The sequence below is a fragment of the Toxorhynchites rutilus genome, chromosome 2, assembly GCF_029784135.1.
Source record: "Toxorhynchites rutilus septentrionalis strain SRP chromosome 2, ASM2978413v1, whole genome shotgun sequence".
In the NCBI taxonomy this organism is placed as follows: domain Eukaryota; kingdom Metazoa; phylum Arthropoda; class Insecta; order Diptera; family Culicidae; genus Toxorhynchites; species Toxorhynchites rutilus.
Genome location: NC_073745.1, coordinates 232,754,479 through 232,774,188, shown reverse-complemented (window position 1 = coordinate 232,774,188; position 19,710 = coordinate 232,754,479). Strand labels below are relative to the sequence as shown.

At 39.8% G+C, this 19,710-nt stretch overlaps 1 protein-coding gene across 3 annotated transcripts in view; it reads right to left on the bottom strand.

Annotated features, from left to right (window-relative positions):
• Nucleotides 1–230: 230 nt before the first annotated feature.
• Nucleotides 231–19,710, bottom strand: part of LOC129767205 (uncharacterized) — an 823,328-nt gene continuing 803,848 nt past the window's right edge. The window contains exons 18-19 of one of the 3 annotated variants that reach the window (XM_055767859.1): nucleotides 14,774–15,739; nucleotides 231–3,876 (exon numbers count right to left, since the gene is read on the bottom strand). In XM_055767859.1, the coding sequence (XP_055623834.1) occupies nucleotides 3,851–3,876; nucleotides 14,774–15,739 (992 nt within the window). In that variant the 3' untranslated portion in view covers nucleotides 231–3,850. Of the gene's footprint in view, nucleotides 3,877–14,115; nucleotides 14,663–14,727; nucleotides 15,740–19,710 lie in introns of those variants that run through there. The other 2 variants (XM_055767857.1, XM_055767856.1) reach the window with 2 other exon arrangements.

Genomic DNA, 19,710 nt, shown 5'->3' with positions numbered 1-19,710 from the left:
GACGGCGAGTTTATAAGAGACATGGTTCGTGGCGAATCCTATAAATATCTTGGATTCCGACAGCTCACCGGGATTCGCCACTCCGACATCAAGACGGAGCTGCGAGACAAGTTCTTGAGTCGAGTGAACTGTGTCCTGAGGACTTTCCTCAACGCGGGGAACAAGGTACGCGCGATCAACACATTCGCGGTTCCCCTGCTGACCTTCAGTTTTGGTGTAGTCAAATGGAGCAAAACTAACCTAGAGGACCTTGAGAGGAGGATGAGGAAAGCATTCAAAGAGGCCGGAATGCACCATCCTCAATCGGCACTGGAGAGAGTTTCACTACCACGCAAAGAAGGGGGACTTGGAATCGTCGACATTTCTGCACTGTGTGTTGCCCAGGTACGACAACTGCGCGAGTACTTCGCAGAACGCGCCAACCAAAACGCGCTATACCGGGCTGTCTGCGCCGCCGACAGAGGATACAACGCTCTGCACTTGGCGCAAGCGGAGTACCAACTCAACTGCAATCTGCAGACAGTGGAGGAGAAGATTGCAGCTTGGAAGCAGAAGGCAGTGCATGGTGCCCACCCCCATCAACTGGACCGGCCACACGTCGACAAGGCCGCATCTAATCTGTGGCTAACGCGTGGTGAACTCTCTTCAGTAGTAGAAGCCGACATGATAGCCATCCAGGACAGGATAATGCCGACGAGAAACTGCAGGCGGTACGTCTGGCATCAAGACGTTGATGACATTTGCCGGATGTGCCATCAACCAGGTGAAAACATAGAGCACATTATGGGAGGCTGTCCCGTTTTGGCCAACGCAGCCTACACCGAGCGCCACAACAACGTGGCCCGTATTGTTCATCGACAACTGGCGCTCCAATGTGCTCTACTGGAAGACAACGTACCAAACTACCGGTACCTGCCTGCACCTGTCCTGGAAAATGACCGTTTCAAGCTGTACTGGGATCGCACTGTTCTGACCGACCTCTCGATCCACCACAACCGCCCAGATATAATGGTTTACGACAAGAGCGACCGCAAAGTCACCATCATCGATGTCGCTATTTCACTGAACCAGAATCTGGAGGAGACCCACGGTCGCAAAATCTGCAAGTACCGACCATTGGCCGTGGAGCTCAAGGAACTGTGGGGGCTAAGGGAGGTCCCAAGAATTGTTCCAGTCGTTCTCTCTGGAACTGGAATTATCCCGAAGACACTTCTGGAAGCGCTAAAGGTGTTGAACATCGAGAAGGAATTGGCCGGCATCCAAAAGTCGGTCATCCTTAGCACCTGCGCGATTGTCCGACAATTCCTCGGTCAGGACTAAAACAGCACGAGCATGCAGATACGTGCATTCCGCAGAGCCTAGTCCCCCTTTGGCATTCAGAAGTCCGGGGGCAGGTGAAAATTCTGGCTAGGTTCGCCTAGTTAAGAAGTGAGATAAGTCTGCCAATAAAGAAAATAAATAAATATAACTATAAAAAACAAATACAATCAATAATAACGAAAATATAATTCGATAATATTTTTGAAACTGTAGTATTTTTTCCGAAAAAGACCAGCTAATTAGCTTTAATTCAATATGTAGAACATCTGAAGTGATCCATTGGTTCGAAAGTTATGATTTTTTTAAAAAAGTCATTTTTGGCCAAAATTCGAAAAATGGATTTTTCGGACCACCCTAAAATAGAAAACTACCACTTTTCACGAAAATCTGAGAAGCACTATATCGGTTTGGCATGGAATAGATGTATATATATACGAATGAACTAGTTATCATACCATTTCGTTCAGTTGGTTAGGAAATATGAACGCTCAAAATGTTGTTCCGGTGTAACGCTCTCGTTTTCTCAACTTTGAACTTACACCCCAGTAAAGAAAAGAAGGGCGCAGTCTTACGTCAAAACGCATGGAAACGAAAGTTACAAATCGTTCATTCTGAAATTACGCATTTTATTTTGAACTTCTGGTGCGTTGCGTTGAAATATGTATTGAAGTGCTCCTTTAATTTACTCCAAACTTTGATCGATCGGCTAAAAAAATGGTTGAAAGTATCAGTATGAAACTTTCACAAGTGTTTTGGGGATACACATTTTCCTGCTAACATTATATTATATTTTACCTTACTGCAGTATTTTCACAATTACAGATGATTTTCCAAAACCCCAATTTTTGGCACTATTAAAATTGATGCATAGCTTAAATCATAAAATAAATTTGTATTTGTCAAAGCAACAAATGGTACAGAATTTATTTGAGTTCTGAAATTACTTTTCGGTCTACGAAGGGCTAATTTTTCATTCAATCGAAAATATTTCTGAATGAAAAGGTCCTACATGAACGTTATAGGAACCAAATGAAATCTGGTTGATAAGGTTAATTTGGGATATTAAGATGCGTTAGTCCACAAAATCTTTGAAAAAACCAAAAGAAACGGTTCTTTATTTCTTCCCGATATTTTTGTCCACAACATCTACACACATCAAATATTTTCGTAAAACATTTCAAAAGCTTAAAGTTTAACCTTTAAAATCATATATATACCATTATCTAAATAGAATGTTTCGAAAGCTTGTTTTCGACTTTCAAAGTAGTGAAAAGAGATCTGCATGGTCGTGTACGAATTCGAGTTTGAGTCACTGTGTGTGTTTTTAAAGATTATGTGGAATCTGATAGAAGAGATCACAAATCCTAGAGAAACACAAAAAACTACAATAAATCTTACCATGCTTAGACTGGAATGAACCTTTGAAATATACATACTTAGTAAATCCATTGTTTTATCTGGGTTTGCGACAAACCAAATCTGCTTGCCACTAAAAAGCCATTTATATTCATGTTTTGTTTTTGTTTTTTTTTTGCATTTGTTTCGGAAAAATGTCTTTTGCTAGTAATATCGGCAGTTGGTTGAACAAGTGGTAGTTTTTTTGGGTAGTTTTTTTTCCTTCAGCTTGCAGCCAGCTTTGTGTGACAGTTTAATTCTAGATTAGCACTAACTTACAATCCCGTAGTAATTGTTTTTTGTTTTCTTTTTTTTTGTTTTCGGTCATATTTGACACGCCAAAACGTAGTAATTGTGCTGTTTTTTCTATTGTTTCTTCAATTCCACGTAGAAGGTTGTTTTTGTGCGATTATAATTGCCGCCAACTTGTGTTCTTGCAGATGCGTTTGCAAATAATATGCTCCGATTGTGGCAGAAGGCTTTGTTTGAGTAGACTGTTTGTGTTTGTTTTCCTAGGTAAATTATAACTAACACTAACGTAGGAAACAACAAATTTGTTGTTTGAAAAAAATATTTTTAGTCACAAAAGTTCTTGTCAATTTTGAAAAGCATTGCTAAACCTAAACTCATAATCAATGTGTGAAGTGAATCTACTATAGCCGGTATAGTTTTGCATGCAAACGTGTATGTGAACAGTTTTTTTTGTTTCAAAGTTTAGTTTCGAATTGATTTCTAATTTCAACTACTTCTGGATAATTCTCAGTTTCGAATTCTCGTGACCAGCACAACCCCCAAAACGGTGTATAAACGTCAATACTCTAAATAATGAACACGCGTTCCTTTAATCTAGCCTTTCAGTTTGAGACCATTAGATAACTTCTTACTTTAGTAATTAATTTTATTCTCGCTAAAGTCAGCTGTAGTTTTGGCATCTCTCTAAAAACACGTCCAATTCGTTTTCAGTAAAACTGCGAATTCGAACAACATGTTGTTGTGGGTTTAAAGTTTGTGCATAGGATGAGGGAAATTTGGTCAATGCGCGGAGATTCCGAGATTCGGTTTGTGATGGGGTTTGTGCGTGTAAGATTTGTTTAACACTGTGGGTTTACCTAAATGTTGGGTGATAGCTCTATATCTAGAATAACAAACGGCTCCCGTCCTCTGCAAAGGAGAGAAAGTATTGTGCTTAATAGTCATCGGTTCACATCGGTGGATGATTATTTTCGATGTCCTGGTGATGTCGTTTGTGATAATGGGAAATGCATGATTATGACGCAAACGTTTTTCTATATGGACCGGAACGAATCGATTAGGCTATCAACGTTTAACATCGATATGTTTCAACGAATGAACATAAACTGAAAATAAACAATGTTTCAATGTTTTTCTGAAGGCGCGTCGTTCCCAGAAGCATGCTATTCCGTGAACTTTTGGGTAGTCCCTCGTACACGAACATTTTCTCCGCAAGGTTCTATTCAGACTCATTTCATGTGGTTTAAAAAAAATACAACCGTGCTACTTTATTTGTGGATGCTACGTCTATCATTAATGTCACCCAGGTAATGTTTTTATGAAACAGTTTGAGCATTAATAATATTTTTTACGAATGGATTTTGAGGATCTGCATACGAATTGAATAGTAATTTTTTCAATATTTCTTGTAACCCATTCCAATTTCTGCATACATTTGTTTCTGCAGTTCTGTACTCTCCTACTCATGTCGTTTATAACTATCAACTAATGCATAGTTTTTCTATACTGCTACCATTACGAAACATGCTATGCAAATGAATCGCACATAAATCGCTTGTTCGAAACACGAAGGCAGTGCAGGAGAAGGAAGAAGTAAAATATTGCTACGTAAGATCCGCGTTTGGTTTTGATCTTCTAGAGCAGCTATACCCAACCTGCGGTCCGTCGGATTCTTCTGGTTGGCCAACCTGGTGTTACTTTAATTTTAAGAAACTTGCATGTGTTATATTAACGAAAGTCTTAAAATTTATTACCTATTTTCAGAAAATCAGAAATCAGAAAACAGAGCACGTTTTTTTGAAATAGTAATAGCAAATCCAGCGTTCGTTCTACGGACAAGGTGGACAGGAAAAGATATTGCAATTTTAGCTCCACCCATTTTCACTTTATTGAGTATGAACAAGCTATTCGAGAAATCACAGCATTCACGACTCATCAGCCGTCAAACTATCGACCAGACGACAGCGAGGTTTTCCAAATAGCTGAAAGTTTAGTTTAGTTTTCAAATTGGCCTTTGAAATTCAAACTCATACAGTATCGTGCCGGGGGTTCGGTCCCGGTCTGGCCGGGACATTTCATCAAATAATTTTCTTTCGACGTGCACACTGGTAAACGCATATTCTAGAGCTTGCCATCCAGAATAGATTCAAGGGGTGTTATTTGGCATAAGAAATCTCAACTAAGTGGTAATAAAAATGACGCTAGCTAACAGTTCCGCAAAAAAGGATACGTTAGCCCAATTCAAGGATATAATTGAAATAATGATCATCATTATTCAAATCACAGTCTCTTTCCAGCTAGCAGATAGCAGTTTTTCTCGATGCTGCTGTCACACACAGTTGCATGAAGGAAGAGTGGAAGATAGATATTACCCCATCATTTATGCAGCTCATTTATGCAAAATATTTTTCCATAGCTCAAAGACTGCTTAGTACGTAAACTGTTGAATCCACAAAAATCTATAAATATTGGTGAAATCATAAAAATCTAAAAATAAGCTTCGAAGCTAAGATTGGTCATGGCCGTACAAGCACTATGAATATCGTGCTCGCCCTCGCCTTAGCTACTATGTTGAACGGGTGTGTTTGCTTCGCAATTCTTTCTCAAAATAGGCACGAAGAAAGCATAGTGCAGAGCTATCACTGACAGGTAGAAGTAAATAATAAATACTGTGTGTAGCGCCTTTTTTATACCGTTATGTGGAGATTGGTGGTGTATGATTGAATTACACGTACGAATTGATGATTTTATACGTTATCATATAGATAACGGTGATGGGGGAACAATTATGCGATTTTCGTGGGCCCCACTGTATCTAGCATGATAAGAATATTTGTGATGCATGCTGAGTGCGCTACGTGCATTGAAAGTGAAGAATCATGAATCACCCATAAGGGCTACAAACTCGACTAAAGAGTTATTTTAAGCATTTCGATGCATTTTAAAATAGTCATTGAGGTAATTGATTTTTATAATTTTTTCCTGAAATACAGTTTCTGTGAATTTAGGAGTGTGTACGGATTTATTGGATGATGATGTTTGGAATTATGGAGGCTTTCTCAGACTCTCGGATTTTAACGGTTCACTCCATTCTCTTTAATATGTGCGAGGAATCTTACGTTGATCAATGTCCAATGCTACTGTGTTAACTCCCAGAAACTTTTCCAGTTTAACAAGGACAAACGTTGTATAGGAAGCGTTTTCATGTTTCTACGATGGGGTTTTATAAAATCTGAAGAAGAAATTCCGTGCCCTAAAAGTTAAATTGCTCCGGAATGAAATCTCCGTTTCAAACATTTGCAGGATTGATGGCAGGGTCGAACATTTTCGAAGACGAAAACGAAGACGAAAATGTTCGACCCTCTTTATTCCACCTGACTTCAATCCACCACTACTATTCCACCCTGACGTGTACATCGTTGCCCGCGTACACAATCTTATTTTAACGTCCATATAAAGTGAAACGAAAACTTTATTTCTGATGCGAAAACTAGAAGTGGACTATATCTGTGACGTAACCGCAAGATAGACATAGGACTTCCGCTGGCTTGGTAATCATTTGTTTGAAATTACATTTGAATCAATTTTCAATGAATGAATGAATGAATACTTTCAATGATCGCTGATCGCTTTTAGTTAGAGTGTGGGTGGATGATTATTAACATAACATTCAACTTTTTCGAACTTGTTGGTGATCCTGAAAAGAACCAATAAGTTTGAGTAGCTTTGTAAAAGCAACTGAAGATGTTCGGTACATGATTCACTTTTGTTTCTTGAAACATGCGCAATTTTGTAAATATTCCTTCACTCATTTTTTTTACCAATGAGAAACAATCATAAAAACTGAAAGTGGTTTTTATCGGTGATATAACCGCAAGGTAGACGTGTGACTGGAACGGAGTGGTATGATAATTACTCCATTAGAATGATAAAATGTCCAAAAGTTATATGCTTTTATGATTATTGATCCGAAATTTTGTTTCAAGATCGCACAACGGTACATCAATCGCTGGAATGTGTTTCCCTAACACAGACTTCCAAACCAATGAGCCTGGGAGAATCGGCACTGCAAATACGTGCAAGTAGTGATTCCCGATTTTTTAAATTAATCATCCATTAATCGTATATTTTTCAGCTGTTCGTTACTCGATACAATTAATCGCCACACTGAGAGAAATAATTAGATACACTAATTTTACCTGTTTGCTAAAATTTTGTTGCCGTTATGATTAATTGTATTTGTAATTATTTTAGTTACTAGTGGTGCTGCGGTTGCTGTTTGGTTTACCAACGTGTTTGTAACATTTCTTCAGTAGATTTAAAAATGAAAACAAGCTTAGCATCGTGCAACAAACTTTTCCAGAAACAATGATAATTAATATTGAAATTGAAATGAAATAAATTACTTCTGATTCGACATTCCGAGAAACACTCAGTGTCGCATTGAAGGCGATTGTGATCTGTAGTTGGACATTCTGATGGCGACTTTCAATTTAGGGCCATAAATTTGGGTCTCAAACAAAAATGTCCAATTAAGGGCGAAAATGTCCAATTGTTCGTGTCGCATTACAGGTCTATTCAATTAGCCAGATGTTGAATTAGAAATTAAAAAAAGAAACGTTTTTATTCTGTATATCATTTATTCTGGATATTATTCATATGTATGATATACATCCCACAGTTCCTCACTGATGTGTGAAAACGCTTTGAAAAGTTCGGTTCCTCCGCCTTTGTCATTCCCATGCAGGTGATTGCTTTCAGACACGACATACAGCGGTTGGAAGCTGATGGCGTGGCAGAAGAATACGCCAGAGAGCTGGATCAACGGATCGCAGAACAGCGAAGAAACAAGATATAAATGGGCTGTGGAGTACTATTCACGGTGCCATTGAAACGACTGCGAGAGAAGTGGTAGGTACGTCGCGGGGAAGACAGCGTAACGACTGGTTTGATGCCGAGTGGCAGAGAGCGACAGACGAGAAGAACCGTGCCAGGAGCCGCAAGCTCACTGCAGCTACGCGTCAGAACAGAGAGAAATATAGGGAGGCAAGAGCTGCCGAAAATAGAGTTCATCATCGGAAGAAGCACGAGTATGTGGAGCAGGTGCTATAGCACAGTCAACAGAGTCAGAAGCAGGAATTTCCCTGCGTCGGTGATGTGTAATGACAAGGACGGCAACCTGCTTACTGAGAAACCGATGGTAGCAGCCAGGTTGAAGGAGCACTTTCAGGTGCTGTTGAACGGTGAGGAGCAATATCAGCAAAACAGAATACGAATTACGAACAAGCTGTGGAGCCACCAGCACTGGAGGAGGTTAAAAAGACGAATAGTGAGCTGAAAAGCGGCAAGGTCGCTGGAAAGGATGGTATCCCGACCGAACTTCTAAAAGCGGGAAGCGAGCGGCTGTACGATGCGATACAACAGATCATATTGAAGACCTGGGCGGATGAACAAATGCCGGACGACTGGTTGGAAGGCCTCATATGTCCAATTTAAAAGAAAGGTCATCGACTAGATTGTAGCAACAGTTGAGACATTACGTTGCTTAGCTCCGCATACAAAGTGCTCTCCCGTATCCTGTTTTTCAGATTGAGACCGCTAACGGAATCCTTAGTCGGCGAATACCTGGCTGGTTTTCGACAGGGGCGCTCCACGACGGATCGAATGTTCACCCTGCGACAGATCTTTGACAAGTTCCGGGAGTATAACTTGCAAAATCACCATCTGTTTGTAGATTTTAAGGCGGCATACGACTCAGTGAAAAGAAACGAGCTGTGGCAGATTTTGCTGGAGCATAGTTTTCCGACGAAACTAATTAAGCTGAGTCGTATGACACTGGAAGGATCGAAGTCATGGGTGCGGATAGCAGGTGAGACATCAGCCGCGTGCGTAACGTTATATGGACTGAAGCAAGGGGATGCGCTCTCCAACTTACTGTTCAACATAGCCCTTGAAGGAGCAGTACGAAGAACAAACGTGCAAAGAAACGGTACGATCATCACGAAATATCACATGCTCCTTGGTTTAGCGGACGACATTGATATCATCGGTATCGACCGTAGGTCCGTGGAGGAGGCCTTCAGGCCTTTTAAGAGGTATACGGCGAGGTTGGGACTTATCATCTACTCTGCCAAAACAAAGTACATGGTAGCTGGCAGGGAGCGTGGAGGTTCCGAGGTTCCGAGATTGATGGGGAACGATTTGAAGTGCTTGAAGAATTCGTTTATCTTGGTACGCTTGTGACAACGATATGAGCCGTGAAGTGAAACGACGAGTTGCAGCTGCGAACAGGGCCTTCTACGGACTACGTAACCAGCTAAGGACTCACACAAAACTAGCGCTGTATAGGACGCTGATCCTCCCGGTGGCCCTTCAAGGACATGAAGCATGGACGCTGAAAGAAGCTGACCGACGAGTGGTCGGAGTTTTTAAGCGTAAAGTTCTGCGATCGATACTTTGCCGTAAATTGGAAGATGGAATGTGCCGCAGGCGCATGAATCACGAGTTGTACCAGGTATACAAACATGCTGACATAATGAAGGTAATACGGCGTGTCAGGCTGCAGTGGGCTGGACATGTAGCCAGAATGCCTGACGAGGAAGTCGCCAAAACTATTTTCAGCAGAGAACCAGGAAGAGGCCGTCGACTTCGTGGTAGGCCTCGCATTCGGTGAATGTGCGCGATGGAAGAAGATGCACGATCTGTTGGTGTACAAGGTGACTGGAGAACGGCTGCTCAAGACAGATGAAGCTGCACCAAAACTAGCGTTGGCTGAAAACATTCAATCTTTGACAGAAATAATGCCATTTCGTGTGCTGGAGGGTCAAATGCGCAAATAATGAGCTGTTTTAATAGCTTAGAAAAGGTTTGTATGTATGGGAGCAGACATCTCTTTCTTTTTTCTTTCTTCATTTCATTTGGGATTGTGCAAAAAAAAAGTTCATAACGACGTCAATGGGAATCGAGCCAAGGCCGGCTGTAATGCAAAGCTGTTTCACACTACCACGCTATCCATATAGCTATTAGTGCTGTTATATAAATGCGTGATAACATTACACCTCATCATAAAATGAGGTTGGAAAATGTTTTCTAAGAGGAAAAAGAAAAGCATAAATGAGAATAGATTTTTTTTTCTGTCTGGGTCATGTATTTGGCAAACTATGTTTCGTCTGTTTCGCTCGCTCATATTGACTAATATTGGTTCTAGCATATATATTATACAAATGATATACACGTATTGGAGAGTAGAGAATTTTCTGTTAATTTTCGGTATATTTAATGTAATAAATCAGGATACCATAACATGTGCTAAAATTATCTTTGGGACTCCTCTAATTCGTTAGGCCAACAAAGTAAAGTAAGTAAGTAAGTAAGTATGGATGAACACAATCAAATGCACGAGTGTTTCGAGACTTGCAAATGTTTATAGCAAATATGGTATTTCTTCTTATTCTCAAATGACACTAACGTTCTTAGAGGAACTTCGCCGTCTCAACGTAGTATTACTTGTGTCATTTTCATTAGTACTTAGTTGAGATTTTCTATGCCAAAGAACACGCCTTGAAGGGATTCTGAGTGGCAAGCTCTAGAATACGCGTGACCACAGTGGAAGACGGAGGAAACTTTTTTCACGAAAAATTCCCCCGACCAGAACAGGTATCGAACACGAACCCCCGGTATGTTAGATTTGACGCTAACCACTTGGCCACGGGAGCACAAATATAATATATTATATAGATAGAAATATGGTATTTGCAGTAAGTAAATATAATATGAAGGTAGTATTTAAATGTAATATTTTGTAGAAAATAAAGTTATTTGACGTAGAACTACGTCTTCCAGGAAGGGTGCCAAATCAGAAAACAGGTCGCGTTTCTATGAAATAAAGTTAACGTTGATAAATATTTTCACTATGAACGAATTCTCATGATTTGCATACCAATCTCTCAACGGTTTAAATTCATGAAAACTGAAATAACTTCCTTTTTCCCATACATTTGTTCTGCCGGTTTGTGTGCTAACTCTACCTGTATTTCGAATGCTTATAACTCGAACATTTCTTAACAGATCGGAAAGATGTTTGCATCAATTGATAGGAAAAATTTCTACCGGTCTATCACAATTAATATAATGTTATTTTTCATGAGGTGAACAATTGAATAACTGTAGAACGTCAAGCGTTGTCTAAACGCCCTAATTGCCAAGGGTTGAATGGCCCGATTTATGGTTTCCCCAACACAGACTTCAAAATCGATGTGCCTGGGGAAATCCGCTTTGTCAAACATGCAAGTCGGAGATATTTTTTTCCCACTGAGCTGTGTTTCTCTCACACGGACTTCAAAATTAATGTACCTGGGAGAATCCGCTTTGCAAATACATGCAAGTCGTAGGTATTTTTTGATGTTGAATACTTTTGTACTCGCTTGTCGTTGTGCAGACCGGAATGATTCACTAAAACGTACTTGCCTGGGAAAATCGTCATTTCAGATACTAGAGGTGAATGAACTTCCGCGGTACGAGAACTACGTAAACATGAGATGTGCAATAATTTCAGAGGGAAATGTAAAATACAATGATCGTTTGACAATTTTCCGTAGTTCTACGTCGACACTGATATTTTCCCTTTGTTTTCACATGAATTGCGTATCCCACTGACAGTTCTGCTTGAGATTTTGCTAACGATCCTAGTATCAATCATAACACCCGGCTGGTAGGAGCAAATAATTGCGATTCACATACAACATCCATGTCACGTTACGTGAATTTTTCTCCCATGCAATTCTTATGGAAACATTCACACTTACCAGCTACGGCAAGTTCGCCGTTGCTAAAATAAGTCAAAAAAAATAGTTGACGGAACGATGACGAGACGTTGTGTGTGTAACGCACAATATTCGTAACAGACTTTATGCGTCGAGTGATTACTAAACATCCAAGAAACTTTTGACTTAGGTTTACGCCTTTCATTTCTGTACCGGGGTGTAAGTTTAAAGTTTGAAAACGAGAGCCTTACACTTAGAGTCCCGGCACACTGCAGCCTATTTTTTAGCCAATAGTTTGGTCGGGTTGGGTTGCTAGTGTACACACCGAGCTACCAAACAGTCGGGTTGGTCAAGAGTGCGTAAAGACGTCGGTTAATCGCTCGATTAATTCAAATAATCGAATATCTGAAATTATAATCGAGTAATTTTGTATCGAATAATTTGAAATCAAAATATGAATACATCGAATAATTGTCACTGTAATCGCGATTAATGAAAGAAGAAATCTTTCTCAAGTTTAATGCATTTTTGGCTGCATAAATTTTTTATCCAACATTTTCTTTATCCAGCCATCAAACATCGACAACCCGATAGACCACGCGGCCAGAATGATAACGTGATACGTGATTTTTACAGGAAATAAATATTCGCTCGATTAATCGAATATTGAAAGACAATTCGAATGAGTCGAATACTGAAAAATGTCCCAACGATTAATCGATAATCGAATAAATGAAAAATTTAAACAACACTAAGAGTGCGCACACTAGCCAACTGTCGGCCGAATATTCTGAAAAGTTGTATTTGATTTGTGTTTGACAACGGAGAGGAGAACGGTGAAGGAAAATCAAAAAGAGATTCAGAGAGCATTGGGTGCAACCCATTCTCAGTGATTCGCACGGCACGTATGTCGGATGCCAAAATTGAGAGCGAATTGAACTATCAGCCGATAAACAATCGTCGTGTGTGCGTAGATCGATGTTAACCAGCACGGATTAAACGAACGGCCGATAGTTGACCGACCGAATAGTTTGAATGCAATCGAGAAGCCTATCAAACTTTTTTATCGGCCTGTATTGAATCGGTGAGGATTCAAGTATATGCGCATATGCATATCGCTCCATACTCAAGTTTCAAACGAATGATTTATTTAATGTTATTCATGGTGTCGTCACCTACAACAGTTATAAATTGTAATGCCCTCTTTCGAATCAACATTCCTAGAACCAGTACTAAATTTAGAAAAATTCAATGAAAATCATTGAATTATATTATTTAAATGGTTAAACCCCGTAGTTCCGACCCTTATTCAACAATATATAGGCTATTTTTCTCAGATAGTCGCGAATGATTTTGACTCCGAAATTTGGAACTAAGAAATATGTTGATATAAAGAATTCAACCAAAATCAAAACAAAAGCCGAGACACAAAGCCCAGACAAAACCCCAAAGAACCGTCCGTCTCCGTCAAAAATTCTTTTTTACAAATCCTGCCGGTTGTATTCGATGAACGGTCGCTGACGGGTTGTTATATCGCTGGTGCATGTGAATGTTTTCATAAGTATTGCATGGTAGAATAACTGACGTAACGTGACGTGGATGTTGTATGTGAATCGCACTTAAGTCGCCCAACCATTCTATCGGCCGACAAAAGACTGCCGTCTGCGGGGGCTCTTAGAGTGCAAGGTTTTGATCGTTCATACCTCTTTGCCGTCTGAAGGGAGTGATATGGTTATCACTTCAATCGGAAAATAAAATATAAAATTGAACTGAAATCAAAGCGTCTAGGGAAATCATCCTAGCAGATACGTGCAAGCTGTGAGTACTTGAATACTCTCATGCTTTATTGGTGAACGGAATATGTGTTCCCTAACACGGACGCATAATCAATGCGCCTCGGTTCTGTTGAGGACCACCAACAAGTTTAAAAGAGTAAAATTTCATTTGTATCCCTGTATAAACAATTACATATCTATACTCATAAAAAAGACTTTCAGCGATCTTTAAAAATATTCATTCATTGAGAATTAAAGGACGAATGACCTCCGAGTTTCAATCACACAATTTCGCTAATAAACCTTGTCCATGACAGCAGTTCTACAACCTTTTGCCACATTAATTTTTCGTAAGTGAACCTGAAAACCTGAAAATCATACTAAAATCCGCCCTCTGCTTGGCATCATACATTAGTATTCAACATTGAAACGCTCAGTAGAGAAGAAAAACATAACATGAATATTGCAGCATGCCCACAGACATATAAACATCGTTTTATACTACGAAACTAATAAAATTAGAGCGAATTGTTTGAAAAAAATATGGCTTTCGGCAAAAAATGTTTTAAAAAATCAATGGAAAAAACTCCCGCAAAACAATGAAACAAAAGTTTCTTTCATTATAACCAATATTTATTATTTAGCTGTTCGATTAGCTTAGTTTCATCTATGTTGTAAGAAGCTTGTTTGGAAAATAACTTAGGTTCGATAGGAAAACGGGAATTCAAAGGTGAACAAAGTATACACAGTATAACCGATATATAAATTAGCCAATGATATACAAAAGTACTTGTAACTTACGATAAACTATTCACGTTCTAGCAGTTAAATAAGTAAACTTAACATCAAAGTTACCGACGATTAGTGGAAAAGAACGTAACAACACGCACGCTCCGTTCGTGGAAAAAAAAACAAAAAAGATTCTGTTAACAGACTAAGACTCGTTTGATTCGGTGTAAATCCCAGATTTTCACTACCACCACAACTTGTTAGTGTTACAAAACGTTAGCGAGCGACGTTTGTTTGGCGATCGCATCGGGAGATTTCTAATTCCACTTATGACTTAGGGTGGCTTTTATGTACCGAGAGCAGAATTGACCAGTTATGCGCGCATTGTTTTTTGTTGTTGTAATGCCCATTGATGTGTGTAAACATGAACTAACAGAGAGAGAGAGAGTGATGAACGGAAAATGACTTAGAACTAAAGCAGTGTGCTCTCGTACCCTCAGGATGTGGACGATTGAGTCATGACGCTATCTTTGAGTTTACCTTTGGCCGCAGGGGTTCCATTGGTGGACACAGCAGCGGACAGTGTTCGCTGCTGATACCCAAGTCCGGGGCTACTGGCAGAGGAACTGTCCGAGGCGTTGTTGACGGCCGCTAGTGAAAGCGCCATCGGATGATGGGTGGGGCTTTGAGATGGGGTACTGTTGGTGCTCTTCGCTTTTCGGAACCAGTTGCCCAGTTTCCGTCGTCCCAGCGAGTGCGAACTGTAGTCTGTAGGCTGCAACTGTAGGTGCTGCTGTTGCTGCTGATCTTTGGACGATTTTCGAGATTTCTTCGGAAGTGTGTTTCCGGATTGCTTTCCGCCAACATTGGTAGGAGATTCCTTTAACACGTTGCTACTACTACTCCTTGTGCTCTGAGACATGTTTCCCAGGAGAAACTGCATACTATCCGTCAGATCTACTCCCCGTCGATCGTTGCTCGTTTCCGTGTCCGTATTGCTGCAACCATCTTTCTCATCCGCGAATGGGAAGTATTCCCGATCCGAGAGATTGTCGTCATCTACCACAGCTCCGTCCAGTTCGGAAACAAACAAACTCTCCCCACAAAACTGCCTTTCGGCCGACAGTGTGTTCAAAAAGCGTAGCTTACTGCTGCTACTCCGGAAGCAGAAGTCAAACCACTTGTTTCGGGTGTCACAGTACAGCCTCAGGGCGTTCTTCAACGTTACGCCAAACATTTTTCCATCCGGCAGGTTCAAGATCCTGCAGTTGTCAAGAAATATCCGTCCCTTGTAGATATAGCTGGTGCGCTTGAGCAGATCCTTCTTGCAGTAGATCAGCTGTCGGTCGAACAGGAACAGCGTGTAGGTGTTGTTCCACAGGTTGGGTGACATCCGAATGGCGTCGGTTTGCAGGAACAGGCGCGTGCTGTGCACGTTGATCGATGGCCCCTGGAAGTTCTCGAAGCGGGACTGGATGCGCGACAGGTACTCGCTGTGACGCTTGCCTAGAAGAAAGAAAGACGAAAAGGATTAGATTGGACCAATTGCTTCCTCTGATGCTATGCAAAGATGATACAAAGAACCGCGTAAAGTTCTAGATTCGCACTTTTGCCTCCTAATGTTATCTATAGTACTCTACCTTTAACAGGTTAAAAATCAATGTCTTGATGCTGTAGTGCATAGTACAAGAGGTTACTAAGATGGCCGCCTTTTTGTAGCCAACATAGAGAACCATGGGCAAATAACCTAAAATTAGACATAAAGTGCTTCGTGCGATTCTGCTGCTGTATTTTAATCGCAAATCACAAAATAAAGCTTCCGGATGGATATCCATGCTTCTAAGAAATATCCAACGTAATCATTGGCTACAAGCCATTGCAAATGCTGAACATATTTGCATCAATATTGACTACAAACAATAAACAATGCGAGAGCCCCACGCGAGTCCTAGCTTTATGCTGCCTACGCTCAATTTGTGTTGGTTGAGATATTGTTGCCAGGACTCAAGTATAGTACAGCTGTTAAATTACAGAAATATCCGAAAAGCATAACGCATGTAAGCTTGTAACGCTTAAAGAAACTTTAAAATAAATAAACTGGGAGCGTATTTTGACTGTCGTCACGATAGCAAGTGTCAATTCGCGTTGATGGCGGAATGGTGTCGACATTTGGATACGACATTAGACCAACTATTCTCTATCAGATTAGTCGGCCCTACGGCAGTTTTAAATTGCTGAAATCTGTATGAATTTTTTTTCTTGGCGTTATTTACCTACTAGAAGTACGTTGTTCTGACCCTAATTTGAACTATTTTTTATGAATTTTCAGATATTTTCCCCAAAACTTACCATTATAATATAAAATTATCTTTAGACACAATATTTGTATGATATTTTTTCACTACTTGCAATCAAAAGTGATTTTCATTTCCATAGAATACTAATTTGATTTGGGGAAAAATAATTTTAATTCTTATTTTTTATTTTAAAAGTGTGTTTATGTCTTCTGCAAACCCATATTGTCTTGCCTACTCCCCCGTTCCGTAAAATGAAGCTCAATGCCATCGACGCGGATTTTGCATACACTGCAAGAAAAACCACAGCTCAATAAGTTGAGCATGCCCCACCTACGTGATCGTTCGTTTTCGCTCCACGAAAGGCATTTTCCACCAAGAAACAACAAAGCAAATGAAGGCTACGCGGCGGCTGCTGTTAGCCAAATTCAGCAATGTTTAGTCGTAGCCCGTGAAAATTCTCCGGAATCAGAACTTCTAAAGCAGAAAGACGAACTGATAAAGCAGCTTACCGAAACGATTGCCGCATTATCTAAACGAGTGGCAAAACCCTTCCGATTTTTTTCTATCCTACAAAGAAAAACCCGGAAATAAACAATAACTACCAGTATATTCGTGGCCACTCAATCTCTCTTCCTACCTTCATTTCTCTGAACTTCATCAAAGATTATGATGTTTATATTGAAAAAACTGATAATGCGAGAAACTAAGCTTAGGTCCAGCAATCAATTTGCAATAGCTATAAAAATCGATTTTCTTTTCAAAATTACACTTCTATCTATTTATATTCCTCATCCACAACCAAATCCCACACTAAAATTCAGCCTCAATCACATTTTAAATAAGTTATCATCGCCTGTTCTGATTATGGGTGATTTCAATAGTCATTCAACTGTTTGAGGTGATTCCTCCACTGCCCATCGTGGTATTTTACCGGAACACGTCATCGACGAAAATGCACCATCGGTTCTTTAAGCTCTTCAGAGATTGAGACGAAGAGATCGGATGAACTCAACAGCTTATTCAGAGTTAAAAGCTGCAAGAAATGCGCCCAGAAATATAATTCGTCAAGCCAAACAAAACAGCTGGGAGTAATTCATCTCCGTCATCGGCCCTGACATTATATCAAAGGATCTCTGGGACAAAATCCATCGTAAAAGTCTCCACTGCATCAATCTATCAATAATACTCTTACAGATAATCCATCCACCATTACTGAACATCTTGCACATCGTCTCTCAGGCTTCAAGCTTCTGAAAGCCACAACATAATTTCAGAATCCTCCTCTCTTTTCTTTGAAACAGATCTTGACGCGGAGTACAATAAGAAGTTAGCAATCGAGGTGCTTGAATGGGCTCTTCGCGGAGTTCATCCGCTGGTTCTGACGATTTCGGTTATCCTCCTCTCAAGAGTCTTCTTGAGTCCGTGGCCAAGAGCAAGGTTGGTTATTCAGTGCGGAACCCTTTGCTCTTTTGAAACTTCCTCTCTCAACCCTCCCCAGTCTGAAAAACCAGCGGTTATCTTCAACGATTCATCAAGCTGATTACAATTTTTCAAACATATCCTAAATAAGCATGCAACAGATAGCCCAACGGAATCCTACGTCAACAATGAGGTCATGTCTCAAGCACAACCATCCTGTAACTTTTTCCTACCGAGAATTTTGCATTAGAAGCAATGTCTCCTTTCGCTGGATTCCAAGTCACTCTGGAATTTTCGGTAATGAGGTACCCGACAGACTGGCGCGACCAGGGGGGGGGGGCTTTGCGGCCATCTTTTTGCACTCTACGTCAACGATGCGGTCGTGTCTTGGACACAGCCCTTTTATATTTTTTCTTTAATTAAAGCTAGTGTTCAAAATCATAAGGGCAAAACTGACCTTTTAGCAGAAACTGAAATTTCAGTATTATCGAGGTATTCTAAACTTAATTTCAATTCAATTTTACTTCTCATCAACTCAAGAATTATATTATTTGAACTTTTTCTTTCATTAAACAGCTAAAAATACAAATTACGCAAACTACAGAATTTCTTTCTTTCATGTTCATCCAGAAGGCAAAAAAAACTAGATGCTGCATAAGACTTAAATGAACATTTCGGCTGTCGCGCTTTGTTTTTCTCATTTCTCAAGGTTTTCCCGTATTCAATGCAGTAAGGTATAACTATTGAAACCGACAGGGACTTTCAATATTTCGAATAAACATTTCCTGAATGGTCGATACCTTCGTCTCTCAGCTGCGTGTAGCAAGTACAGTAATCGTTCGCTAACTGGTCCTGGTAAAATCACAGAATCGTTTATTCCTTTGACGGCGAAACATTTGACTGTGCAAAAGAAAAAAAGTTGCAAGTTTTTTCATGTAAAATTCAATTGAAAAACAAATTTCATTGACTCCATATGACCTAGATTGAGACGAAAAGTTTTCCGCGTGCGAAGTTTTAGACGAACGAAGTGTGTTCAGCACCCTAATTGTGAAAAAGGTAATTTCAATTGATGACAAGAGATAAACTTCCATGAAGTTGCTCTAAAATCCAAAAACAGTAGACATTAGAATACTAATTCTGATATAAGAAGAAATCAAAGAAAAAATATTAATAAAAAAAAAATTAAATAATTTTTGACATGTTCTGTTTTTTAATGGTGCATGTAATGCAGAAAATATTTTTCGCAAATATGTAATTAGTTGCTGTATATCTTCTTTCAACGTTGTTCGTTGACACATTCAATTTTGTACCATTTGAGTAACTGACTGGTATGCATAGTATGTGAACTTCCTGTCTTCCTGGCTACTAATACACTCAAAGTTTAACACAACCAAAACCCCACCATCTTTCCCCAGTGGTGCAATTTCATTCGATGGAGCCTAAAATAATCATGCATTATGAATCACCCATCTCCAATTGCTTCTACAAATTCACGCAAATCCATCGGTCCTTTCTAGGGCAACCAAATTTTCGGCTAAAGAGGTATTTCAAAATTTTCGATGAATTTTAAAACAATATCCGAAGTAATCGAAAGCGAAATTATTTTTATGATTTTTTGTTGGGAGATTTTTTATGCGAATTAAGGAGTGTGTTCGGATTTATTAGTGTAATGATGCTGATGTTTTGAATTATAGACTTTTAATTTTTCTCAGTTCATCAGTCTCTAGCCTTAAACCAAGGTCAATTTGGAAAACTTAAATA